This window comes from Ursus maritimus, unplaced genomic scaffold (genome assembly GCF_017311325.1).
Source record: "Ursus maritimus isolate PB19 unplaced genomic scaffold, ASM1731132v1 scaffold_13, whole genome shotgun sequence".
Taxonomy (NCBI): domain Eukaryota; kingdom Metazoa; phylum Chordata; class Mammalia; order Carnivora; family Ursidae; genus Ursus; species Ursus maritimus.
In genome coordinates, this window is record NW_024423675.1 from 26,672,046 (window position 1) to 26,691,388 (window position 19,343).

Genomic DNA, 19,343 nt, shown 5'->3' on the forward strand with positions numbered 1-19,343 from the left:
TTCCAGTCATATCTCACTCATGCTCAGAAACTTTTACCAGCTCATGGCAAATTTTTCTCACTTTGGCGTTCAAGGCCCATTACGATTTAGTCGCAAACCATTTGCTTACCTCATCATCTTCTCACTTTTCAGCCTGTAGCCTGTGCTTCCATGAAATTAGGGCCCAGTAACCTCTATATCATCGTCAAATACCATTCGTTTGTTTATGCTATCTGCCTCCATGGAAAATACCCTTTCCCCTGCAGGTAGGTTGAAAGCTTATCTCTTGAAAAGAATGTCTCATGAGCTCCCTCTTCTTTTGAATTTTTACTTGCCTCTTGATTTCTTGTAGGCTCTTTCTTTGTACCCTCCCAGCAGTTCATTGCTACTATCTTATTATGAAATTAACTTAACTCTTCCCCTCAAAAGATAATATTTTGAGGATAGAAAGTTTGTCTCATTCATTTTCATATCCTTTCGCTTGTCGACTACATAATCGATGATCAGTTAATACTTATTTAATTGATTCCTGTTAATGTTAACAACCTGAGGTCTGAGAAGGAGGAATGAAATGCCAGATTGAAAACGACTAAATTGGTTCTTCCCTTCTAACCACGTCAGGACTTGTTTTTCAAAGTTGAATCAATTTAACTGGCTGATTTCTACTGGATTTGATTCCTACTGAATTGCGCAGGTGGAGGAAAGATCAGAGAGTGTTTGACGTAGATAGATAGCAGAAAAAGAGGCAAAGCAATGTGGAGAAATCCTCTCACGGGATCTACAAGAGGGCAGGCAGGTAGACTGCAGAGAAAGTCAATTAATCCTAGAAGGAGCCTTTAGGATTAGGGATGAATCATTAACCCTGTCCATTGTGACACTGTGAGGCTCCAGTGTTGAGGTTTATGTAACAACACGTGGTAACTTCAGGCAGTTTGTTTGATATCTAAGAGCAGATGTGCCCAAGAGCGAAGCATTAATAATTTGAATTTTTTTCTACTTTCCTGATATGCCATTTGCTTTTTATAACTTGCCTGTTATATTCATGGTATTATGATATCCTGGGGGAAAAGACATTTTCCATAGGAAAGGTAAGTATGTTGATAGATACGGGGAGATGTAGAGTTTGCGTATCTTGGAACTGGCAATGTTTTGATGGGATTATTCTTAGCCAGGTAGTTTCCCATCTTTATTTATTTCGAAGAGTTGCCTAGAGTTAGGAGCATGCAGTTTAGAGTTGGACAATTCTAAGCTTTAATCCCATTACTCCCACATATAGCCACTGTGCGACACCAGGTGAATCCTTCAGTGTTTCATCAGTAAATAGGGTATATAGTATCTGTCGTACAGGTTTGTTGTGAGAATTAAATGAGGTAAAGTATAGGAATGGATGGAGAAATGAGTATCTTTCAAACTGACTGTCTTTAATAATATGAAATGCATCTCTCAGTGCATCCAAAAATCAGCAATGCAATTAAAAGTTATTACTTACTGAGCACACACACACAAGCACACGCACAACCACACACTCTCAAATCCTTACAATGACGATACAAGATTGGAAGTACTGTGCTTTACAAAGGAGAAGACTGTAGTTCAAAGATTCTTGACTTGCCCAACGCCACACACACACTGTAAAATCACAGTGTTGGCATTTAAATCAAAGTTTATCTGACTCTGAAGTTTGTGCTTTGTCAATGAGTGAACCTATTTTTTTCTGCTATCAGTCATATCAACAAAATAATTATTTAATTGAACTTTTGATTTTTTCAGGTATATATTTCATTTTTTGCCTAATCTGTTTTAAAAACTTATAAATATATTAGATTCTTCTTCAAAGAGCTGTTTTCTTTTTTAAATTTTATTTATTTTTTATTTTTTTAAAAGATTTTATTTATTTATTTGACAGAGAGAGAGACAGTCAGCGAGAGAGGCAACACAAGCAGGGGGAGAGGGAGAGGAAGAAGCAGGTTCCCAGTGGAGCAGGGAGCCCAATGGAGGGCTCGATCCCAGGACCCTGGGATCATGACCTGAGCAGAAGGCAGACGCTTAACGACTGAGCCACCCAGGCACCCATGTTTTCTTTTCTTTTTTTTTTTTTTAAAGATTTATTTATTTATTTATTTATTTATTTGAAGGAGAGAGAGAGAAAGAGCACAAGTGGGGGGGGCAGAGAGAGAGGGAGAAGCAAATTCCCCACTGAGCAGGGAACCTCGATGCGGGAGCTTCGGGATCCTGGACCCCGACCTGAGGAGAAGGCAGATCCTTAACCGACTGAGCCACCCAGGCAATCTTAAAGGGCTAATATTTTCTGAAGCCTCAATCATAAGGCATTTTAAATTATTTTATATTTATTTAGAGATATTTATGTTTTATATAAAAGCAAATTTGTGGCAGAACCACACTTTTGCTTTTTGCTTTCAATTTTTGTCCTAAACATTTCTCTATGTTGGTATATTATCTTTACAATCACCATTTCTAATGGCTAGTTAATATTTCAAAAATCTACATCTTATGAAAAATATTGTCATGTCTATAGAAACATGAACAATTGGTGAAACACAGAAATATAAATGAAGAAGTAAGAATACTTTGGAGAAAGAGAAATCTATAATTTCTCCAAATTTTACCATTAATTTTGCAAAACCTATTTTATTGCAGTGGTGTTTATTCTAGTGCCTTCAACATACTATCAGTAAATATTTATTGAATTATTTCAAAAATATAAATAAACTTAGTATTAATTTATTTTGACTTCTGTGGATCATATATTAACATATGTTAATATTATATAACTGCTTAATGATGGTTATTTAAAAACATAAACTCTCAATTTTTGCCCAAATGTCATAGAATAGCTACAGTATGTCCAGTCATTTCATTTGAATCCTTCAGACAGAATTTATTTTAGATCATGATTAACTCAAAAGGTTCTTCTGTATTCTGGGCACAAGATAGCACCACTGTTTCTAAAACTGCCCTTATATGCCTTTAGGGTTCATGGAACCCCTTCAAATTTTAGTCCCTGTGTAAAATCCAATAGCTGGGGAAACACTTATCTTTGTGATGAAGAGGTGATCGATTAGTAGGATCTAAAAATAGAGGGAATTTAGTGTCTATTTTCAGGTTCTGTTTCTCTAAGTTCTGACATAACTGGGTATTAAAATGATTAGTCCTCACTACACATTTCTGCAGGTGCTACTTCCTTCCCTCACGAAAGTGAAAGATGAAAAAGTTTAACTAAATAAAATGAGGCAAAAATTTATTCAACCAAAAGGAAGAGACAAAATATAGAAAAGAGATACATTAAAAGCAAAGAAAAAATCCAAATGGACAGAATTGGATAGATATCACAGATCACCAGATATCACACACTGTAAAAATTAGAAACAATTAAAAATTGAATAATTTGTTTCCACGGACCCGTCTCATGTTCTACATAAGAAGCCATTGCTGCTGACGGTTATGGGAAAAAGGTCTTTAAAGGTTAACAGCTGGAAGCCTTGTTCCAGAACATCTAACGTGAGTGAGCCTTGGGGACAAAGCCAGCGAGTTTACAGGGACAAAGCTCTGCTCTCTGTCCTTTCCTTCACAGTCGCCAGCCCCTCCCAGTCAAGAAGCCCCAGTGGCAGACTGCACATTCACAAAACCAAGATAAAAACTGACTTGGCTTTTGAGTTTTTTGCTGTCTTCTCTTTGTTTTACTACCCATGCCCAAATAAACACCTGATTTTTTCTTCTGTGCAATATTTTCAAATCTGGATGAAAAAGTAACGGTGAAGCAAAATCAGATAGGCACAAAAGAGTATCTAATGAAAAATAATTTTTGCCTATTTCATGTCATGAATGGATTATATCAATAATCAAGCCATTCATATTTTTATCAGTGTACAAAGCATGGTGCTAAAGAGCTTTTAAGATGCAAATAATGGGATAAGGTATGTGCTATCAAAAAACTCTCACTACTAATATTCATTTATTTAATGAGCATTTTATTGAGTGTCCTGGTGCTGACTAGGCCATAGGGATATAGTGATGAAGAAAAAGGACCTGTTTCTCCCCCTTGCTCAGAATAGCTCAGAAGAATAAGGGAGAACACAGTTGGAGACCACCATGTAGATTTCATGTACACCGTAGACTGTTTGATCTGAAGTTACATTTTAATTTCTTTGTAGACTTTGATCAGTTGAATCTTGGTTTTCAGACATGATGGACAAAAGCTATTATCTTATTTATTAGTAGTGATTTAGTGGGTTAATAAAACTGATATGGCAGCTGCTCTTATCGTAGTAAGTTATTGCAAGTCCCGAACAGCTTAATCCCATCATTTCCTTATCAGTGATCATTTGTGTAGTGTAAACTAACATCAGGGCTACTAGCGCAGTGGAAACATATGTTTCAGGAATTCTATATAATGACTGAACTGGAAAAGAAGAACTATAGGGGCAAGTAGAAGTTTATCAGCAAGTGAAGAAAAATGTTAGACACAATGTAAATATTTTGGTCGTAAGAGCAGCGATAATTTCATTTGTCCTGTTAAAAATCTTTTATATTTTATATCATGTTCACTTTAAAATGTGGAGATAAAAACTAACTAATAAATCTTTATTACTAAAATGTAAATGGTATCTGTCATTTGATATAAGGCTAAAAAGTCAGTTGACACCAATGAATGAACACAACTTGTTAGATAATCACAAAGATCCTTGTATTATGCAAACATAAGGATTTTTAAGCATTAATCGTATATCTTTTTAAATAAAAATGGACAAGAACCATATAGAGAGAAAGAACTGTGAAATGCTTGGGAATCTTTATTCAGAGTAACCTACAGAATCAGCGTTGGGTAGTGGTGTATAAACTAAAATAACTAGTTAGCACACACTTACGCAGACCTTACTTTTTTATTTGACATGCACCAACCATATGTCTTTGTTGTACTAGAATATTTCTGGCAAATATTTCCTAGCAAGGTTTATTTTAGGGGAATATATTAACAGTAAAATAATGTTGTAAAATGTTGGGCCTGAGATGAAAAATCCATGTATACTTTGCATGAAATTACTCTCCTTAGTTTTATGAGGTTTACCTTTAGCTGTTGGGAAGACAGAGCTGCTCATTTATTATCTCTTCTCTGTTCTCAAAAACATTAAATCATCACTCAAGTGATAACATGTACCTAGTAGACTAGGTACTAAAAGGAAGATTAAGGGGGAAAGATTATTTATTTTATTGGTTCCAGAAGAAACTAGATATGAAAGTGCTAAAGCATGACAATGGTCATTGCAAAATATTAAGATTCATATTTCTGGCAACAATCTTCCTACTTAAGTGCACTGATTTCATGCCCTTTGTATACATTATTTAGCTATACAACCCCAGTATTTTATTGGTGACCTGCAAATGCATAGTGCTATGAGGCAGTTATTGAAACTGTTGGCTTTAAGGGAATTTGTGTTTTATAAGTGTCTGAATTTCTAGCAGGAGACATTGATTCATCCTCCAGTAAGTGAGGATTTTTCTATATAGTAATTTCTAAGGAGGGAATCAATGAAGGAAAAGATCCAGTTCCTGTCCTCTAAACCTTATGGTTAGCCATGTACACACACCAGTGCTATGAGGTATAAAGCTATCTAGGATAAATGACCAAGAGAGAAGTTTAAAGGACAGAGAGATTAGATTTGTCTGAGAAACCAGGCAAGCTTCATGCATTAAAAGCTATGCCTTGAGGTATAAATAAGAAATGAGGACACAAAGGAGGAAGAGCATTCCCAATGAAGAACTCAACCAAGTTAAGGGTGCCTGGGAGAAAAAAACACGCTATTTATGGAGAGCAAGTAATTGTGACAGTAATAGATAAGTTTATGCAGTGCTCTGGCAGGGGTAAAGGAGTTAGTGTATTTCCTTATATCATGTTAGACAAGAAATTCTTTAATCTCTACCAAATTTAAAATTATGCTCATATATTTAAGTATTGGACGCTAGATGCATGGCCTTAATCGAAAAATTCCTGTTTAGAAAGTTTTCTTTATGACACATTGTTGTTTTTAACTTTTTCCTTGTTATTTATTTATTCAACAAATGTTTATTGATTTCCTATTATAAGGAGTTTAAATTCTAGGAGTCTTTGTTTATACATGGATTATCAAATATGAAAAATCCAGATCAGTGGTATAAGTCTTAGCGATTCCTGTTAGTTTTCAATGCTTAATATGATTCATGCTGAGCTAGAAGAGGGAGTGTTTATGCTGAGTGCAAACCTATTCAAAACATCTTCATTTAGGAATTTCTAGTTACAAACAAAATTGAGAGAAAAAAATTATATAAAAGATATAAGTATCTTTTGCTTCTCGAGTATGGAGGCTACATGGCCAATTGAAAGAGAGCGTGCTTAGTTGTGTCTGGGAGATAGTGTTATTTATGTTTGGCCCGTGAATAAAATACAGTATTTTAGGGCACCTGGGTGGCTCAGTTAAGCATCTGCCTTTGGCTCAGGTCATGATCACAGGGTCCTGGGATCAAGTCCCATGTTGGGCTCCCTTCTCAGCAGAGAGTCTGCTTCCTTCCCCCCTGCTCGTGCTCAAGCTTGCTCTCTCTCTTGCAAAAATAAATACATGAAATCTTTACACTATTTTAAAAAGATTTTCTTTTGCTGGGGTCGGGGTGGGGGGGCAGTAAAATATAGAATCTTGACTCTGAATGTAGTTGGAAGCATTACATACTTCTGTTTTTAAAGATATTTTTCCCTAATGATTGGAAAGGAGGGGGCAAAATAATACAGTCATTTTAGAAAAATAAGGGACAAATGAATTGTGCCATGAGAATACCCTTTCCTTAAAAGTCATAAGTACGAAAAAATTACAAATTCATATTAGTCAGTATTATTGAGTCCTAAAGAATGTTGCAGTTTTTACAAAAAGTGGCCATAAGGTGATTTTAAAAAATGGAAGTAAAATGTGCCTTAGTATTGGTCAATGTGGTCACCGTTCTGTGATGGACAAGTGGTCTGGTTCAGGATGCCACGAACAAGGTTGTAATTCAGAAGCACATTCCTGACCTGATTTCCCATGTCTGTTTTGTCGTAGTATTGACATCTAGCATAGTAGTCAAGGTGCAGTATGTCTTCTAGTATTTGTTGAACTCCTGCTTATCCTTTTGACTTGTCCTATGATTTTTACCTACCACCAGGCAATGTAATTTCTTCTCAAATCTGCGTGATGAATCACCTTACCATGGTATAATCTATTATCTGCATGTTGAAAAAAGGATTATGGAGGAGAAGCAAGAGGATCAAAGTTCTAATAAAAGAAAACGATCAACTTTTAAAGCAATGCTTAACATATATTACTTCAGCAAGTGGCTAAAATATAGTTACTTAAGCTCTGGCGTCTGCAGAATAATTGGAAAACTTTGCCAGAGAATATGAAATTACAATGTGTTTCCATTGTAATCCGCACTTTAGTTCTCAAACATCCCTTGCTTTATTTCTTCTAATACAAAGACATTCCCTCTGGTATCTCTGTTCCAAAATTCAATCAAGAAAATATTAATACTTATTTCAGACGTTTAGGCTCATTAACTAATTCTGATATACTTGGCCTAATAACATCTGAATCTGCTCTTTCTTGTGTGTGGTTTTTAGGCATTTCCCTTATCTTTTTCTGTTAATATAGCTGCTTTTGGTAAGGTCTTTGCGACTTAAATAAGCGTCCTTCTTTTAGTTTCTCACTGGAGCCTTAAGCCATGTCCATATTTTGGAGTTTCCATCATTTTGTCGTTCCTTCATTTCCCCTTTTGTTCCAGTATATGTTAGCGGTTCTTTTCTCCTCATCTGCTATGGGAGTATTTTCTATACTGTAAGACGGGAGCAGTTATAAACTTTCTCTGTTCAAGTTAACAGACTGCTTATTGCCCTTGTTTTGGAAAACTCGTTCCCAGTCCTCAGTAATCCTAAAATATCTCCATTTACCTTGATCCTCTCTCCTTACCATTTCTCAAATATAACACCTCTTTCTGAAAACATTTACTGTAATATATTTAGTTTTTTGTTTTCATATTAAAAAACTCTTTCCTCTCCACGTTGAGAAGCATTAGAGATCCTTAGAGGTGACTCGTTTAATGGGAGAGAACCCATCCCTGGGCATTACTGGGCATTACACTTCAAGAGGCTCTATACTGGCCCTCCTCCCACTGTTCTCCTCCCCAGGAGACAAGGAGTCCATAGTGTGAGTAAATGTGCCCACCGAAAGCCACATTCTCCTTCTAGCCCACATTGCAGGTCCCTGGGCCCCCAGAATTCTCTGTCCAAACAGCCCCAGGCATGCCTTCTCCCTCCCACGTGGGACTCTTCCCCCATCCATCCTGAGAAGGGTGCTGTGCCCCGCCAGTATACATAGACGTAAGAGGTGACCCCGAGGTAGTAGCTCTTTGGTGGTGGTGGCTGGGGAGTTGGATTGATCTTGGACACGGAGGCTGTGTGTTGACAAGAGGCTCCTCGCAGTGAACAAAAGAGCAGGGCCTGGGAAGAGAAGGGTTGAGGCTGGCTCTTCTCCCACCACGTTCACACGTGGAAGAATTCTAAATTCAAACCCACCTACCAGATCATTATGGAGGTAAATTGTCAAGATAGGAGAACAGGGGTATTTTATTGAGCAGTTTTTTAGCTTGATTTATATTGAAATATTTAGATATATGGTATTGGGCTTTCATTTGTACTCTTGCCCTGGGCCTGGAAAATGTTTCATGGTGGACTTGCTGTGCCAAGTTTTTTTCTTTCTCGCTAGATCAGAAAAGGGGCCTTGAAACAGATCCTTCACTGTCTTGTCCGCTTTAAACTCAGATGATGATGCTAAGTAATGAAATTTTAAATATGGTTACACTGAAGTCCACTGGAAACCCCCTTATTTGCTTTTATTTCATTCCTTGCCTGGTTTTAGATGAATGCAAATGGAAACAATAGGTAGCCAAGCAGGTGCTGCTGCTGCATAGGTGAGGGGTGGGGAAGGGGAGGGGAGACGGAAGTTAGCAGGCGTTGGCCACTCTTCTTAAATCCCCACTATTTGATGAGCTTTTGTATAATCGTTGTAGCGTTTGTACTTGGGTTTGGAGTAAGTCAGAAGTCTGCAGCTTAGGAGAACATGCTGTAGCCTGAGAACTAATGAAAGGCTATACTTGTCTGTGGCTCAGGGTCCATAGACACATTTATAACAAATTATTTGTAACACTGTTACATTCTATGTTTCATATTTCTGTTGATTCATGATATAGCTTTCCCCTCATTGTTGCACAAAAGTTTGGAGTGAAAATGACAGCGAATTGGGCTTCTCCTTTCTCATGAGGAAAATAACTTTTGAAAGATCGCATGTTTCATATATATTCCTATGCATGACATTGATATCTTCCTCCATGCAATGTCATGCTATTTTCTCCATCCAGTAAATATCCTATAAAGGAAACCTATCATTTATTTTTGTTCAATTGACTACATTCAAATTGAATCAACAATTTGCAGATAGATACTTGGTCTACTTGGAGCCAGTGCTGACATTTACAAATTTAAGTGGCTACATTTAAATGCCTACATTGACAAATGTTTGGTTTTTGAAACCTTATTTGTTAGGGGGTGACAGGGGATGGGCGGTAGGCGGCTCTCCTTTTTTAATCCTAGAGCCAGAAATATGACCATATGTAGGACTAATGATCATCAGAGGTATTTAACACATTAAGGTGCTACTTGAAAAAAAATCAGGAAAGGAAGGTGATCAAGGAGTTGCAGTTCTTACTTGTGGCTTCCCTCAACTATCCTTTAGTCTCCTTTTCCCCTTCAAATAACTCCTTCATTAACACAGAACCCGTTTCTGTCCTTGCTGCAGGTATCATTATTATGGGATTGGTATCAAGGAGAGCAGTGCATATTACCATTCGGTTTATTCTGGAAAGGGCCTGACAAGGTAGAGTTCTACTTTCTTCAAGACAAGTTCTCTGCATTTCTTTAACTATGCGTAATAGCAATAGAATAAAAGACTTTCTCCTTTTGCTTATTGAAATGTTTTCTTTAAAGCATCAGACCTTAATTTCAACTTTGTATGGGCATTTACAATGATGTGGTCTAGATTCCTGGGCAGTTTATATAATTTGCAGTCATTAATGAGAAAAGAATAGTGAACAAGGTGTCCCAGAGAGATGAAAAGGAGAAATCAAGGAAGCAGAATTGCTTTTAAATTAGTATTTACTCCTAAGGCTGAGTCTGTTTTCAGGCTGGATTCAATCAAATAAAGGCAGAAAATGTATTTTTTTTCCCCCAGGAGATAAGCTGTTTTAAAAATCTATGTGCTTGGGGTGTCTGGCTGGTTCACTTGATAGAGCACGCGACTCTTGGTCTCAGGGTCCTGAGTTCAAGCCCCACACTGGGTGTGGAGCCTACTAAAATTAAATATAATAAAAATCTGTGTGCTTGATCAGCACCTTACAGAGATGAAAAGTTTATTATAAATCATGTCTAATAATACATACTTTGAATACCAGCTTGCCTTAAGTGAGTTAAAGCTATTGACCTGTTTGAGTGCATATGAAAGGAAAACCACAAATGAATATAAAGAACACACCTCTCTAATCTACCCTTAGCTATCAAGAGGAGGTCATGAATAAGTGGGGTGACATCCAACAAAACCAGTGATACTATACAATTATTATTTTTTAAATACTGGAGCTCCGAATAATTAAATCTGCATCTGAGATTGCCTTATGGTATGATTTACCAAGAGCTGCTCTTAGCTCACAGAGGAATAAATGAATTTGAAAAGTAAAGTAACATGTATAAAAAAATCATTTTAGTCACCTAAAATGACCTAGTCATTTAGTCACCTAGCATGACCTGAGTCATGCTAAGATGAACTCAGACATGGTAAAGAAAGTAATGGTGGCTTACTGGCCAAACTCACTGTACAGTGAACGTATAGGCTGGAACAAAAATGACTATTTCATATGAAGTGTACTTTGCTTGCCTCCAATCCTATCTGACTTCCTTAAATATTCTTCATTTTACTTTCCCTTAATAACTTATTTTTTAATTAAATTGAGAAGGATGTGTGGGTCTCTGAAAATCAAACAGATTTCTCCAGGTTTATTTCACTAATCATGATATGAAGTCTCCACTTTTGCAATTCCCTGCATTTCTTTGTTTGCTATAATTGTATATTTATATTTTAACTAATGGAAAAATGTACTGATTTTTAAGGTTTTCTGGAAGCAAGCTGAAGAACGAGGTAAGAATTATTTCATTTCTATTTTGTGTCTGCCATAATACGTACCACAAACTGAGTGATAAGTGCTAACCATCCTTGTTGGCAAATATACAAATGTTAATTTACGAGGAGCCCGTTGAATGATTGAGAACTTCAGACAGAGCTAAGTTAGATTTGGGGCAACTGATGTTGCTTTACATGGACCTACTGAAGAATTTCCAATTAGCCTAGGAGGGGTAATTTTTCAATTATTCTTACCTAAAATCAGATACTTAAGAGATTGCAAAAAAAGACCATTACTGATCTAAGAAATTTCCATTGAAATATAAAGAGAAAGCCTAAAGCTGGGGATCTGGAAGGAATTGGTATTTGGCATATACCCATTTAGACAAAACCTTTAATACTAATCACGAAGCCCAGATGTTACGCTGTGGTCTGTTTGAACCACTGTGTGTGTGTGTGTGTGTGTGTGTGTGTGTGTGTGTAGTCAGTTTGCTGATCTCTTCTGCAATGTGGAGATGGGTGATTGGCGGATGTGGGAGCAAGGGAAAAAGGGTATGTGTCTCTAGCACACACACACACACACACACACACACACACACACACACACACACTTTCTCCCTGGACTCCCCTCCCTCTCCCACCCCCAACCAAGGGACCGATCAGCAAACTGCCTTTATCTAAATGAGTTAGACTACCATTAGGGACTGCATGGCTAATTAGGCACACGATAAGGCCTTCATTATCCTCAAGTTATCTAATCATTAAAAAGAGGTGCCACAGAACTAAGGGCACATGACAATGTGTTGTGTGGTAAATCTGAACCTGAGGTAAATTGTAACCCCATTAGTTTGGTGAAATGATGCAAGCATATTATCTTAAGAAATAATATAAAGCCCCCAACCCTTTGAAATGACCAATTTCTTCCCACCAGTGCTTTTAATACAGTTAATGGCTAATTACATAATAAAATCCTCTAGATTGCTCTTTTTATCAATGAAATAATAGCTCTTTATTAGATAAACAATTGCGAAAGTGCAAAAATATTGACTTAGAAATACACTTCAGTTGACTGAAGTTTATGTCAATAGGGAATTTAAGTAATTTCTCTCAGGTGTTCTTTCTACCCTTTGATGAGGTTGGTGGTACCAGGGAGCCATCAGCTGCTACAACATGTGTACAGCGAGGCTCACTTCTCAGAATAAAAGAAAAAATGTTTCTCAAATGTTCTGTTCCCTTCTTAGAAGAGTCCACTACAAATTCAGGCATAGATTTTGTTAGTAAATTTAAAATAAAATATTTTCGTTAGGCTACACGGCCTATATTTCCAGACACCTGAAACAATAATAGAGTATCGTTATGATGAGGATTATAGCAATGAACACGAGGGCTTTCTAAAGGCTCAGAACTACTCTAAATACTTTTAAAAACGATAACAGAATATTTGTCTAACAAAGTTGAAAGTAAAAAAAATTATTTTGTAGCTGAGGTGATCAACCACCAGAGTTTGCTCAGGACACGAGACTTTCACTGTAAACCCACATATACTTCAGTTCATTTGAACATTAGTAACTGTGAGGTAGGGAAAATAGGCGTTAGCTTTGCTAATATACAAGAGTGGTTTTGCTTTTTAAAAAATTCTGAATAAAGTTCTATTTTTTAAATAGAAATAGGGCAAGATATTAATCAACAGGTATACGGAGTTACAGGTACTAGGGGACAAACAGTGAATGGACAGATTTGCTCTTTTACAGTGTAGCAGCAAAATATGTCTTTAAAAGTAATTATATGTAATTACGAAGGGTGTCATGGGTGTTAACCTAGTTGCAGTGGTTAAGGACATTTCCCAGAGGAAGTGACATTTAAGGCAAGAACTGAGAATAAGTGGGAGTTTGGAGGAGTGGAGTTGGGGAAGAGAGGACCAGTGGATAGAATAGATGGAACAACATAGGTTAGGCTTTCTCAGACTTGGTGTTACTGGCATTTTGGGCGATGTAATTCTGTGCTGTGGTTCATGTCCTGTGCATTGCAGGATGTTTAGCCACATCACAGTGTCTCTGGTTTCTATTCACCAGATTCCACATCCCCCCCCCCTTGTGACAACCAAAAATGCCTCTGATGTTACCAAATGTCAACCATTGGCATATGCGAAGGCAAGCAAGAGGAATGTCGTGTTATAGATATATGCATAAGTCTGGGTGAGAGAATATCTGGACTAGGATAACAGCTCTAGGGATGGAAAGAAGTGACTGATTTTAGCTAGGAAATATTGGAAAAGAAGCAGGTAGAAAGAATAGAAAGATAATGAACTCAATTTGGGACTCCTCATATTCGATGTGCTTGTGAAATATCCTGTATCAATCTGAAGTGGGCAGCTAGATATATGTGACTGGAACCGAGGACTGAACTAGACATTTACTTTGATGGGGATTGAAGCCATGGTAATGGATACAAGTGTCTAGGGAAAAACCCAAATGATAACAGAAGAGACCATGAGGAAAGAGTTGAGAAAAATGGGGAAGAAAGATAAGGGTCAGTAAGATAATTGAGGAGAACCGAAGAGGTAAGAAGAGAAGGAGGTGAATTTAGTGGCACAGAAGCAAGAGAAAAGAATGCTTTCAACAGAAGGGAATGGTTACTGCTATAAAATGGCGCTAAAAGGCCATCAAGATAAGGGCTGAAAAAGATCTATAGTATTAGTTAAGTGGAGAGAATTAATGACTTTAGGAAGAACATTTTCAGTGGAGAGCTGGGGTTTGATTGGTTTGTGAAATGAGTGGGAAGTATCAGTGAATGTAGAAAATTTAGTCAAGTTGAGGGTGATAGTTGGAGGAGGACTTGAAATTTAGTTTTGAAGGATGATTAGACTATCATTCTTATGTTGGTAAAACAGATCCAGTAAAGAGTAGAAACTGGAGATATAAAAGAGAGGGGAAAGCTGAGAGTCCAGGGAAGAGCTTCAGAGTGGAGGAGGTGGCTCTAGAGAGAAGGAACACTTCTCTCATTAAACAGGAAGAGGAAAGGGTTAAATTCAGATACAAGTAGATTTGTAGATTTTGTGGCAGGAAATTGAGGTAGTTTGGTGGTTTTATATTTCTCTCTGAGGTATTATTAGTCAGTTAAGTCATCTGTAGTGAGTAAAAGTCATGGGGGAAGAAGAGTTTAAAGAGCTTAAAGAAAGTCCCAGGTCTTCTCAATCAGGATGCCCACAGAGATATAGCCCAAGGGACTCATTGTATGTAAGGATTGTAGGTATGTAAGGAGCAGTTCCTTTAGGCATATAGAACGTTATTGGCTAAATGCCATCCTTTGGAAGATTCTGAGAGCAGTCATTCAAATCCTTTCCTGTAGGACTTAATTTTCTCACAGATTCCCTACTAAGAGAGGTGGGAACAGACTCTATGAAAAACAAGAAAGGAACCAGCAGAAATGGAAAATATTTAGGAGCAACCACGATAAGAGAAGCGTATTCCTTATTTGAAAAAAAGAATACAAGCATAAAAGAAAATTTAATTTATTTTTTAAAACTATTTTTTTTTATCATGATAAGTGTACTCTTTAATCCCCATCCCCTAATTCCCCCATCCTCCCACCTACCTCCTGGCTGGTAACCATCCCGTTGCTCTCTATGGTTGAGAGTCTCTTTCTTGATTTGTTTCTCTCTCCTTTTTGTTCCTTTGCTCATTTGTTTTGTTTCTTAAATTCCACAGAAGAGTGAGATCATATGGTATTTGTCGTTTTCTGACTGACTCAGTTTTGCTCAGCATTATACTAACTCAATCCACGCTGTTGTAAATGGCAAGACTTCATTCTTTTTTAATGGCTGAATAATAATCTAATATATATTATATTATATCACATATATATGTACCACATAAATATCACACATATATATGTGATATATAATATATATATCACATCTTCTTTATCCATTCATCTATTGATTGACACTTGGGCTGTTTTCATAGTTTGGCTATTGTAAATAAAGGTGCATGTATCCCTTTGAATTACTGTTTTTGAATTTTTGGGATAAATGGTAGTGCAATTCCTGGATAGTAAGGTAGTTCTATTTTTAATTTTTTGAAGAACCTCCATACAGTTTTCCAGTGGCGGCACCAGTTTGCATTGCTACCAATAGTGCAAAGCGTTTTTTTCTCCAGATCCTCAACAATGCTTGCTGTTTCTTGTTTTGTTGATTTTAGCCATTCTGACAGGTGTGAGGTGGTATCTCATTGTAGTTTTGATTTGTATTTCCCCGAGGATGAGAGCTGTTGAGCATCTTTTCATGTGTCTGTTGGCCATCTGTATGTCTTCTTTGGAGAAATGTCTATTCATGTCTTCTGCCCATTTCTTGATTGGATTATTTGTTCTTTGGGTGCAAATATTTTCTCCCATTCAGTAGCTTGCCTTTTAGTTCTGTTGATTGTTTCCTTCACTGTGCAGAGACCTCTTTAAATGGAAATTTTAAGTGAAAAGGCATACCACATGCCTGGATAGTTATGCTAGGTATTATAAATGTACCAATTCTTCCTAAATTAATTTAGACATATAATACTCCAATAAAATTTTGAGTGGGTAACTAATTTTTGGAAATGATTAAAATGGCTGCACACTTGATCTAGAATAATATACAGAAAGTAATAATTAAGAGAAATGTAAGCAAAAATAGCCAAAAGGGACCTGTCTGGCAGATATCAAAATATTATGACACTATGATATGGACTCAGCTGTAAGTGGAACAAATCTAGAAAAGAGATTAGATACCTGAAAAAAGACCCTCATTTACATAAGAATTTAATGCATGATAGAGACATTACAACCAATGAAGAAGAAAAAAAATTTTTTTCAGCGAATTGTCTTAAGTCCCTTTTGGAGGAAGATGTAGTACCAAATAAATAAATAAAATTCTTTTTGCATAATGTTAGAAAATGGGCTATTTTGGAAAAAAAGTTTATACCTCATGCTTTGTATGAATTTCATACAAATTATTGAATGTAAAAACAATACCTAGAAGGGAACATTTGTATCTACTTCATTTCTGGATGGGGAATGATTTTCTAAGATGAAAACAATTTAAGAAATTTCAAAGGAAAAATATAAAATGGAGAAATTGAAAACTCCTTTGTATCAAAAGCATCATATATAAAATTTGAAGTCAGAACACCTGGGTGGCTCAGTCGGTTAAGCGTCTGCCTTCTGCTCAGGTCATGATCCCAGGATCCTGGGATTGAGTCCCACATCGGGCTCCTTGCTCAGTGGGAAGCCTGCTTCTTCCTCTGCCTGCTGCTCCCCCTGCTTGTACCCTCTCTCTCTCAGAAATAAATAAAATCTAAAAAATAAAAATTAAAAAAATTAAAAAAAAATTGAAGTCAAAAAAAGACTGGAGAAAATAGTTTGAGCAAATATGACAATGGGATGATATTTCTACCAATAAGGAAATCCTATCAATTTATAGAAAAATATGAAGACAACAGGAAAGAGTAAAAGACATGAATAGAAAATACACATAAGGAAAAAAAAGCCAATAAATGCATGAAAAAATGGACTGCCAAATAATCAAAAAAAAATTTAAATTATATAGCTATCAAATATTAAGAAATTATTATGATGTTGGTGAAGGTCTGGTGAGATAAGCTCTTTCATATCCTTCTGGTGAACATTGAACAAACCCCCTGGAAAATAGTTGGAAGGTCTGTATCAGGTCTTTAAAGTGTTCATACTCTTTCTCCCACAGGTTCACTTTTGTATGAATCTCACATAAGAAGTAAAAGAAAATGCTTACAAAATATCATGCAAAAATCGTAATTGGTTATTGTGAAAAACTGTGTGCAACCTAAATTATTACTAATAAAGAAATGGTTACATCATTTACAGGACTTTTATGGGACTGAATATTATTTCATTTATTAAGAGTCTTTTTTAATGACATGGAAAAATGTTAATTAGGAAGAAAAGAGGACACAAATGCAAATATATGTATATATGGCCTCAAATATGTAAATAAAATTGGATATTTATATGTCATAGATGAGTGACAGGATTAATACGTATAACTATGCGGTACAATATAGTAGCTACTAGTTCCATGTAGCTGTTAATTACATAAAATACTGAGTTTCTCTGTCACATTAGCTACACTTCAAGTCCATATATGGTATTGGACAGTGCAGACATAGAACATTTTCATCATCACAGAAAGTTCTGTCGGACAGCACTGTTTTTGAATATGTAAAATATTTGACTCCACGATAAAAAGACAACCCAAAAGAAATAGAGCATGCTATATGAACATGCAATTCATGCAAGATGAGAAAGAGTAACTGGAAATAGTATTGGTGTTCATGGAGCCCCTTCTGATTGACCAGGGTTCATAACATATGGTCAAGAATACCATTCTTGCCCATAAACATATGAAAAGGGCTCCACTTAACCAGGGAAATGTTAATCAGGGAAATGCAAATTAAAACCATAATGAATAATCATTTCACTATTATTGGAATAACAGCAGTTAAAAAGTCTGAAAATAAGCATTGTTACAAGTGTGGAGCAAAGGACCTCTCAGGAAGGAGGGACAGTCACTAGTAAAGGTGAAGGTGCACACACCTTATGCCTGCAATCCTAGAGAACCTTCACACTGTGCACAAGCAGGCACACTGGAGTATTGTTTGTGACCTCAGAATGCTGGGAAATAAATGTCCATTCTGATACAGTGACAGAATAAATTTTAATATATCTATACAAGGGCACAATACTACAGTGCTTTGGAAATGAACGTACTATAGCTATAAGAATCAAATTAGATGCATCTCAAAAACCTACAGTTGAGTGAAAAAAAACTAATTGAATGTAGGATACATACTGTATGGTACCAGTTTTAAAGCAATGGTATATATTGCTTAAGAAATTTACAGATGAGATAAAGTTCTAAAGGTTTAAATAGGAATAATATAAACTAAACGAAGAACATTATTTCTTGTGGGGAAGGAAGGGCATAAGATTAGGGAGGGCTACAGACGCTGCTTTCATATTTCAAGTGTGTCATGTCTCAATTAGGTTGGTTACTACATGGCTAGTTATTACTTTTTATCTACACCTTTCCTAAGTTTTAAATCATTCATAATATAAAAGCAAACAATGGAAAAACAAGAAAAGCACAACAAAAAGACAAGAAGAGGAAGGTAAGAGTAATTAATTATAGTTTGTGGTATGAATTTTGATTATTTTAAATTTTTATTCACAAATGTAGTGGTTCAAATTTCAGAAATGTCTTAGAGAATGTTTCCGAATCCTTTAATCCTCAGGAATAAAACTAACAAAACCTAGTCTCACTCAGTACTTTGTCCTGATCAAAGAAAGCCTTTCTTTTCCTGTGAATCTTGTAGCATGAGGCAAATTTTGTTTTAACTAAGCCCCAGTAGTGAAGTTGCCATTATTTCTTAGGGAGGCAGCCCCTTGACTTCATACATTTCAACCAGGAAGTTTCCCTGATAGCCTGAATTTCCTTCTCCTGAACATCGACCATTCATGGCCAGTTTAACAACTTTGTACCAAGATAAATAACAAATCCTCCCTCCTTGGTATATGCTTTGCAAATATTTGCAGAGTGTTATCATGCTCTCCTTTAGTCATCACTTAGCCAAACTGTGCTGCTTAAAGCCTTTAATCTTTCCTCATAAATCAGACCCTCTTGCCTTCTAATCATATTGTCTAGGTTTCTTCTTGTTTTCTTTTGGAAATAAGATTTTTAATAGTTTACCCAAGAGTACTGAAGTCATCAGATGAGGGGAACCCTCCCCCACCCAACACCCCCCCCCACCTCTAAACTGAAGTCATCAGATGAGGGGAACCCTCCCCCACCCAACACCCCCCCCCCACCTCTGTAGCTGGCCTATGACCTGGCACCAATTCTAGTGCCTTTAAAATCGCAAACATATTAGTGTAATTAAAATGATCATGTTTTACTTTTTTTCCCAGCTTATTAATCATTCCTTTCCTTTTGTGCTGCGTGTTCTAGACAGCATATTATTACTTGATTTATACCAACTTTGCATACCATTGTTAACCTTTCCAACGTATTTAATTTTAAAAATTTTTCTTTGGGTACTTTTGCTTCCTGCTGATGTT

The 19,343-nt window shown here is 36.5% G+C and overlaps 1 protein-coding gene across 1 annotated transcript in view; it reads left to right on the top strand.

Moving 5' to 3' along the window:
* The window catches only part of RFX6 (regulatory factor X6), a 56,690-nt gene that overhangs the window by 6,750 nt on the left and 30,597 nt on the right, over window positions 1-19,343 (top strand). The window contains exons 5-6 of the mRNA XM_008691174.2: window positions 9,849-9,926; window positions 11,213-11,240. Coding sequence (XP_008689396.2) covers window positions 9,849-9,926; window positions 11,213-11,240 — 106 coding nt within the window. The remainder of the gene's footprint in view (window positions 1-9,848; window positions 9,927-11,212; window positions 11,241-19,343) is intronic.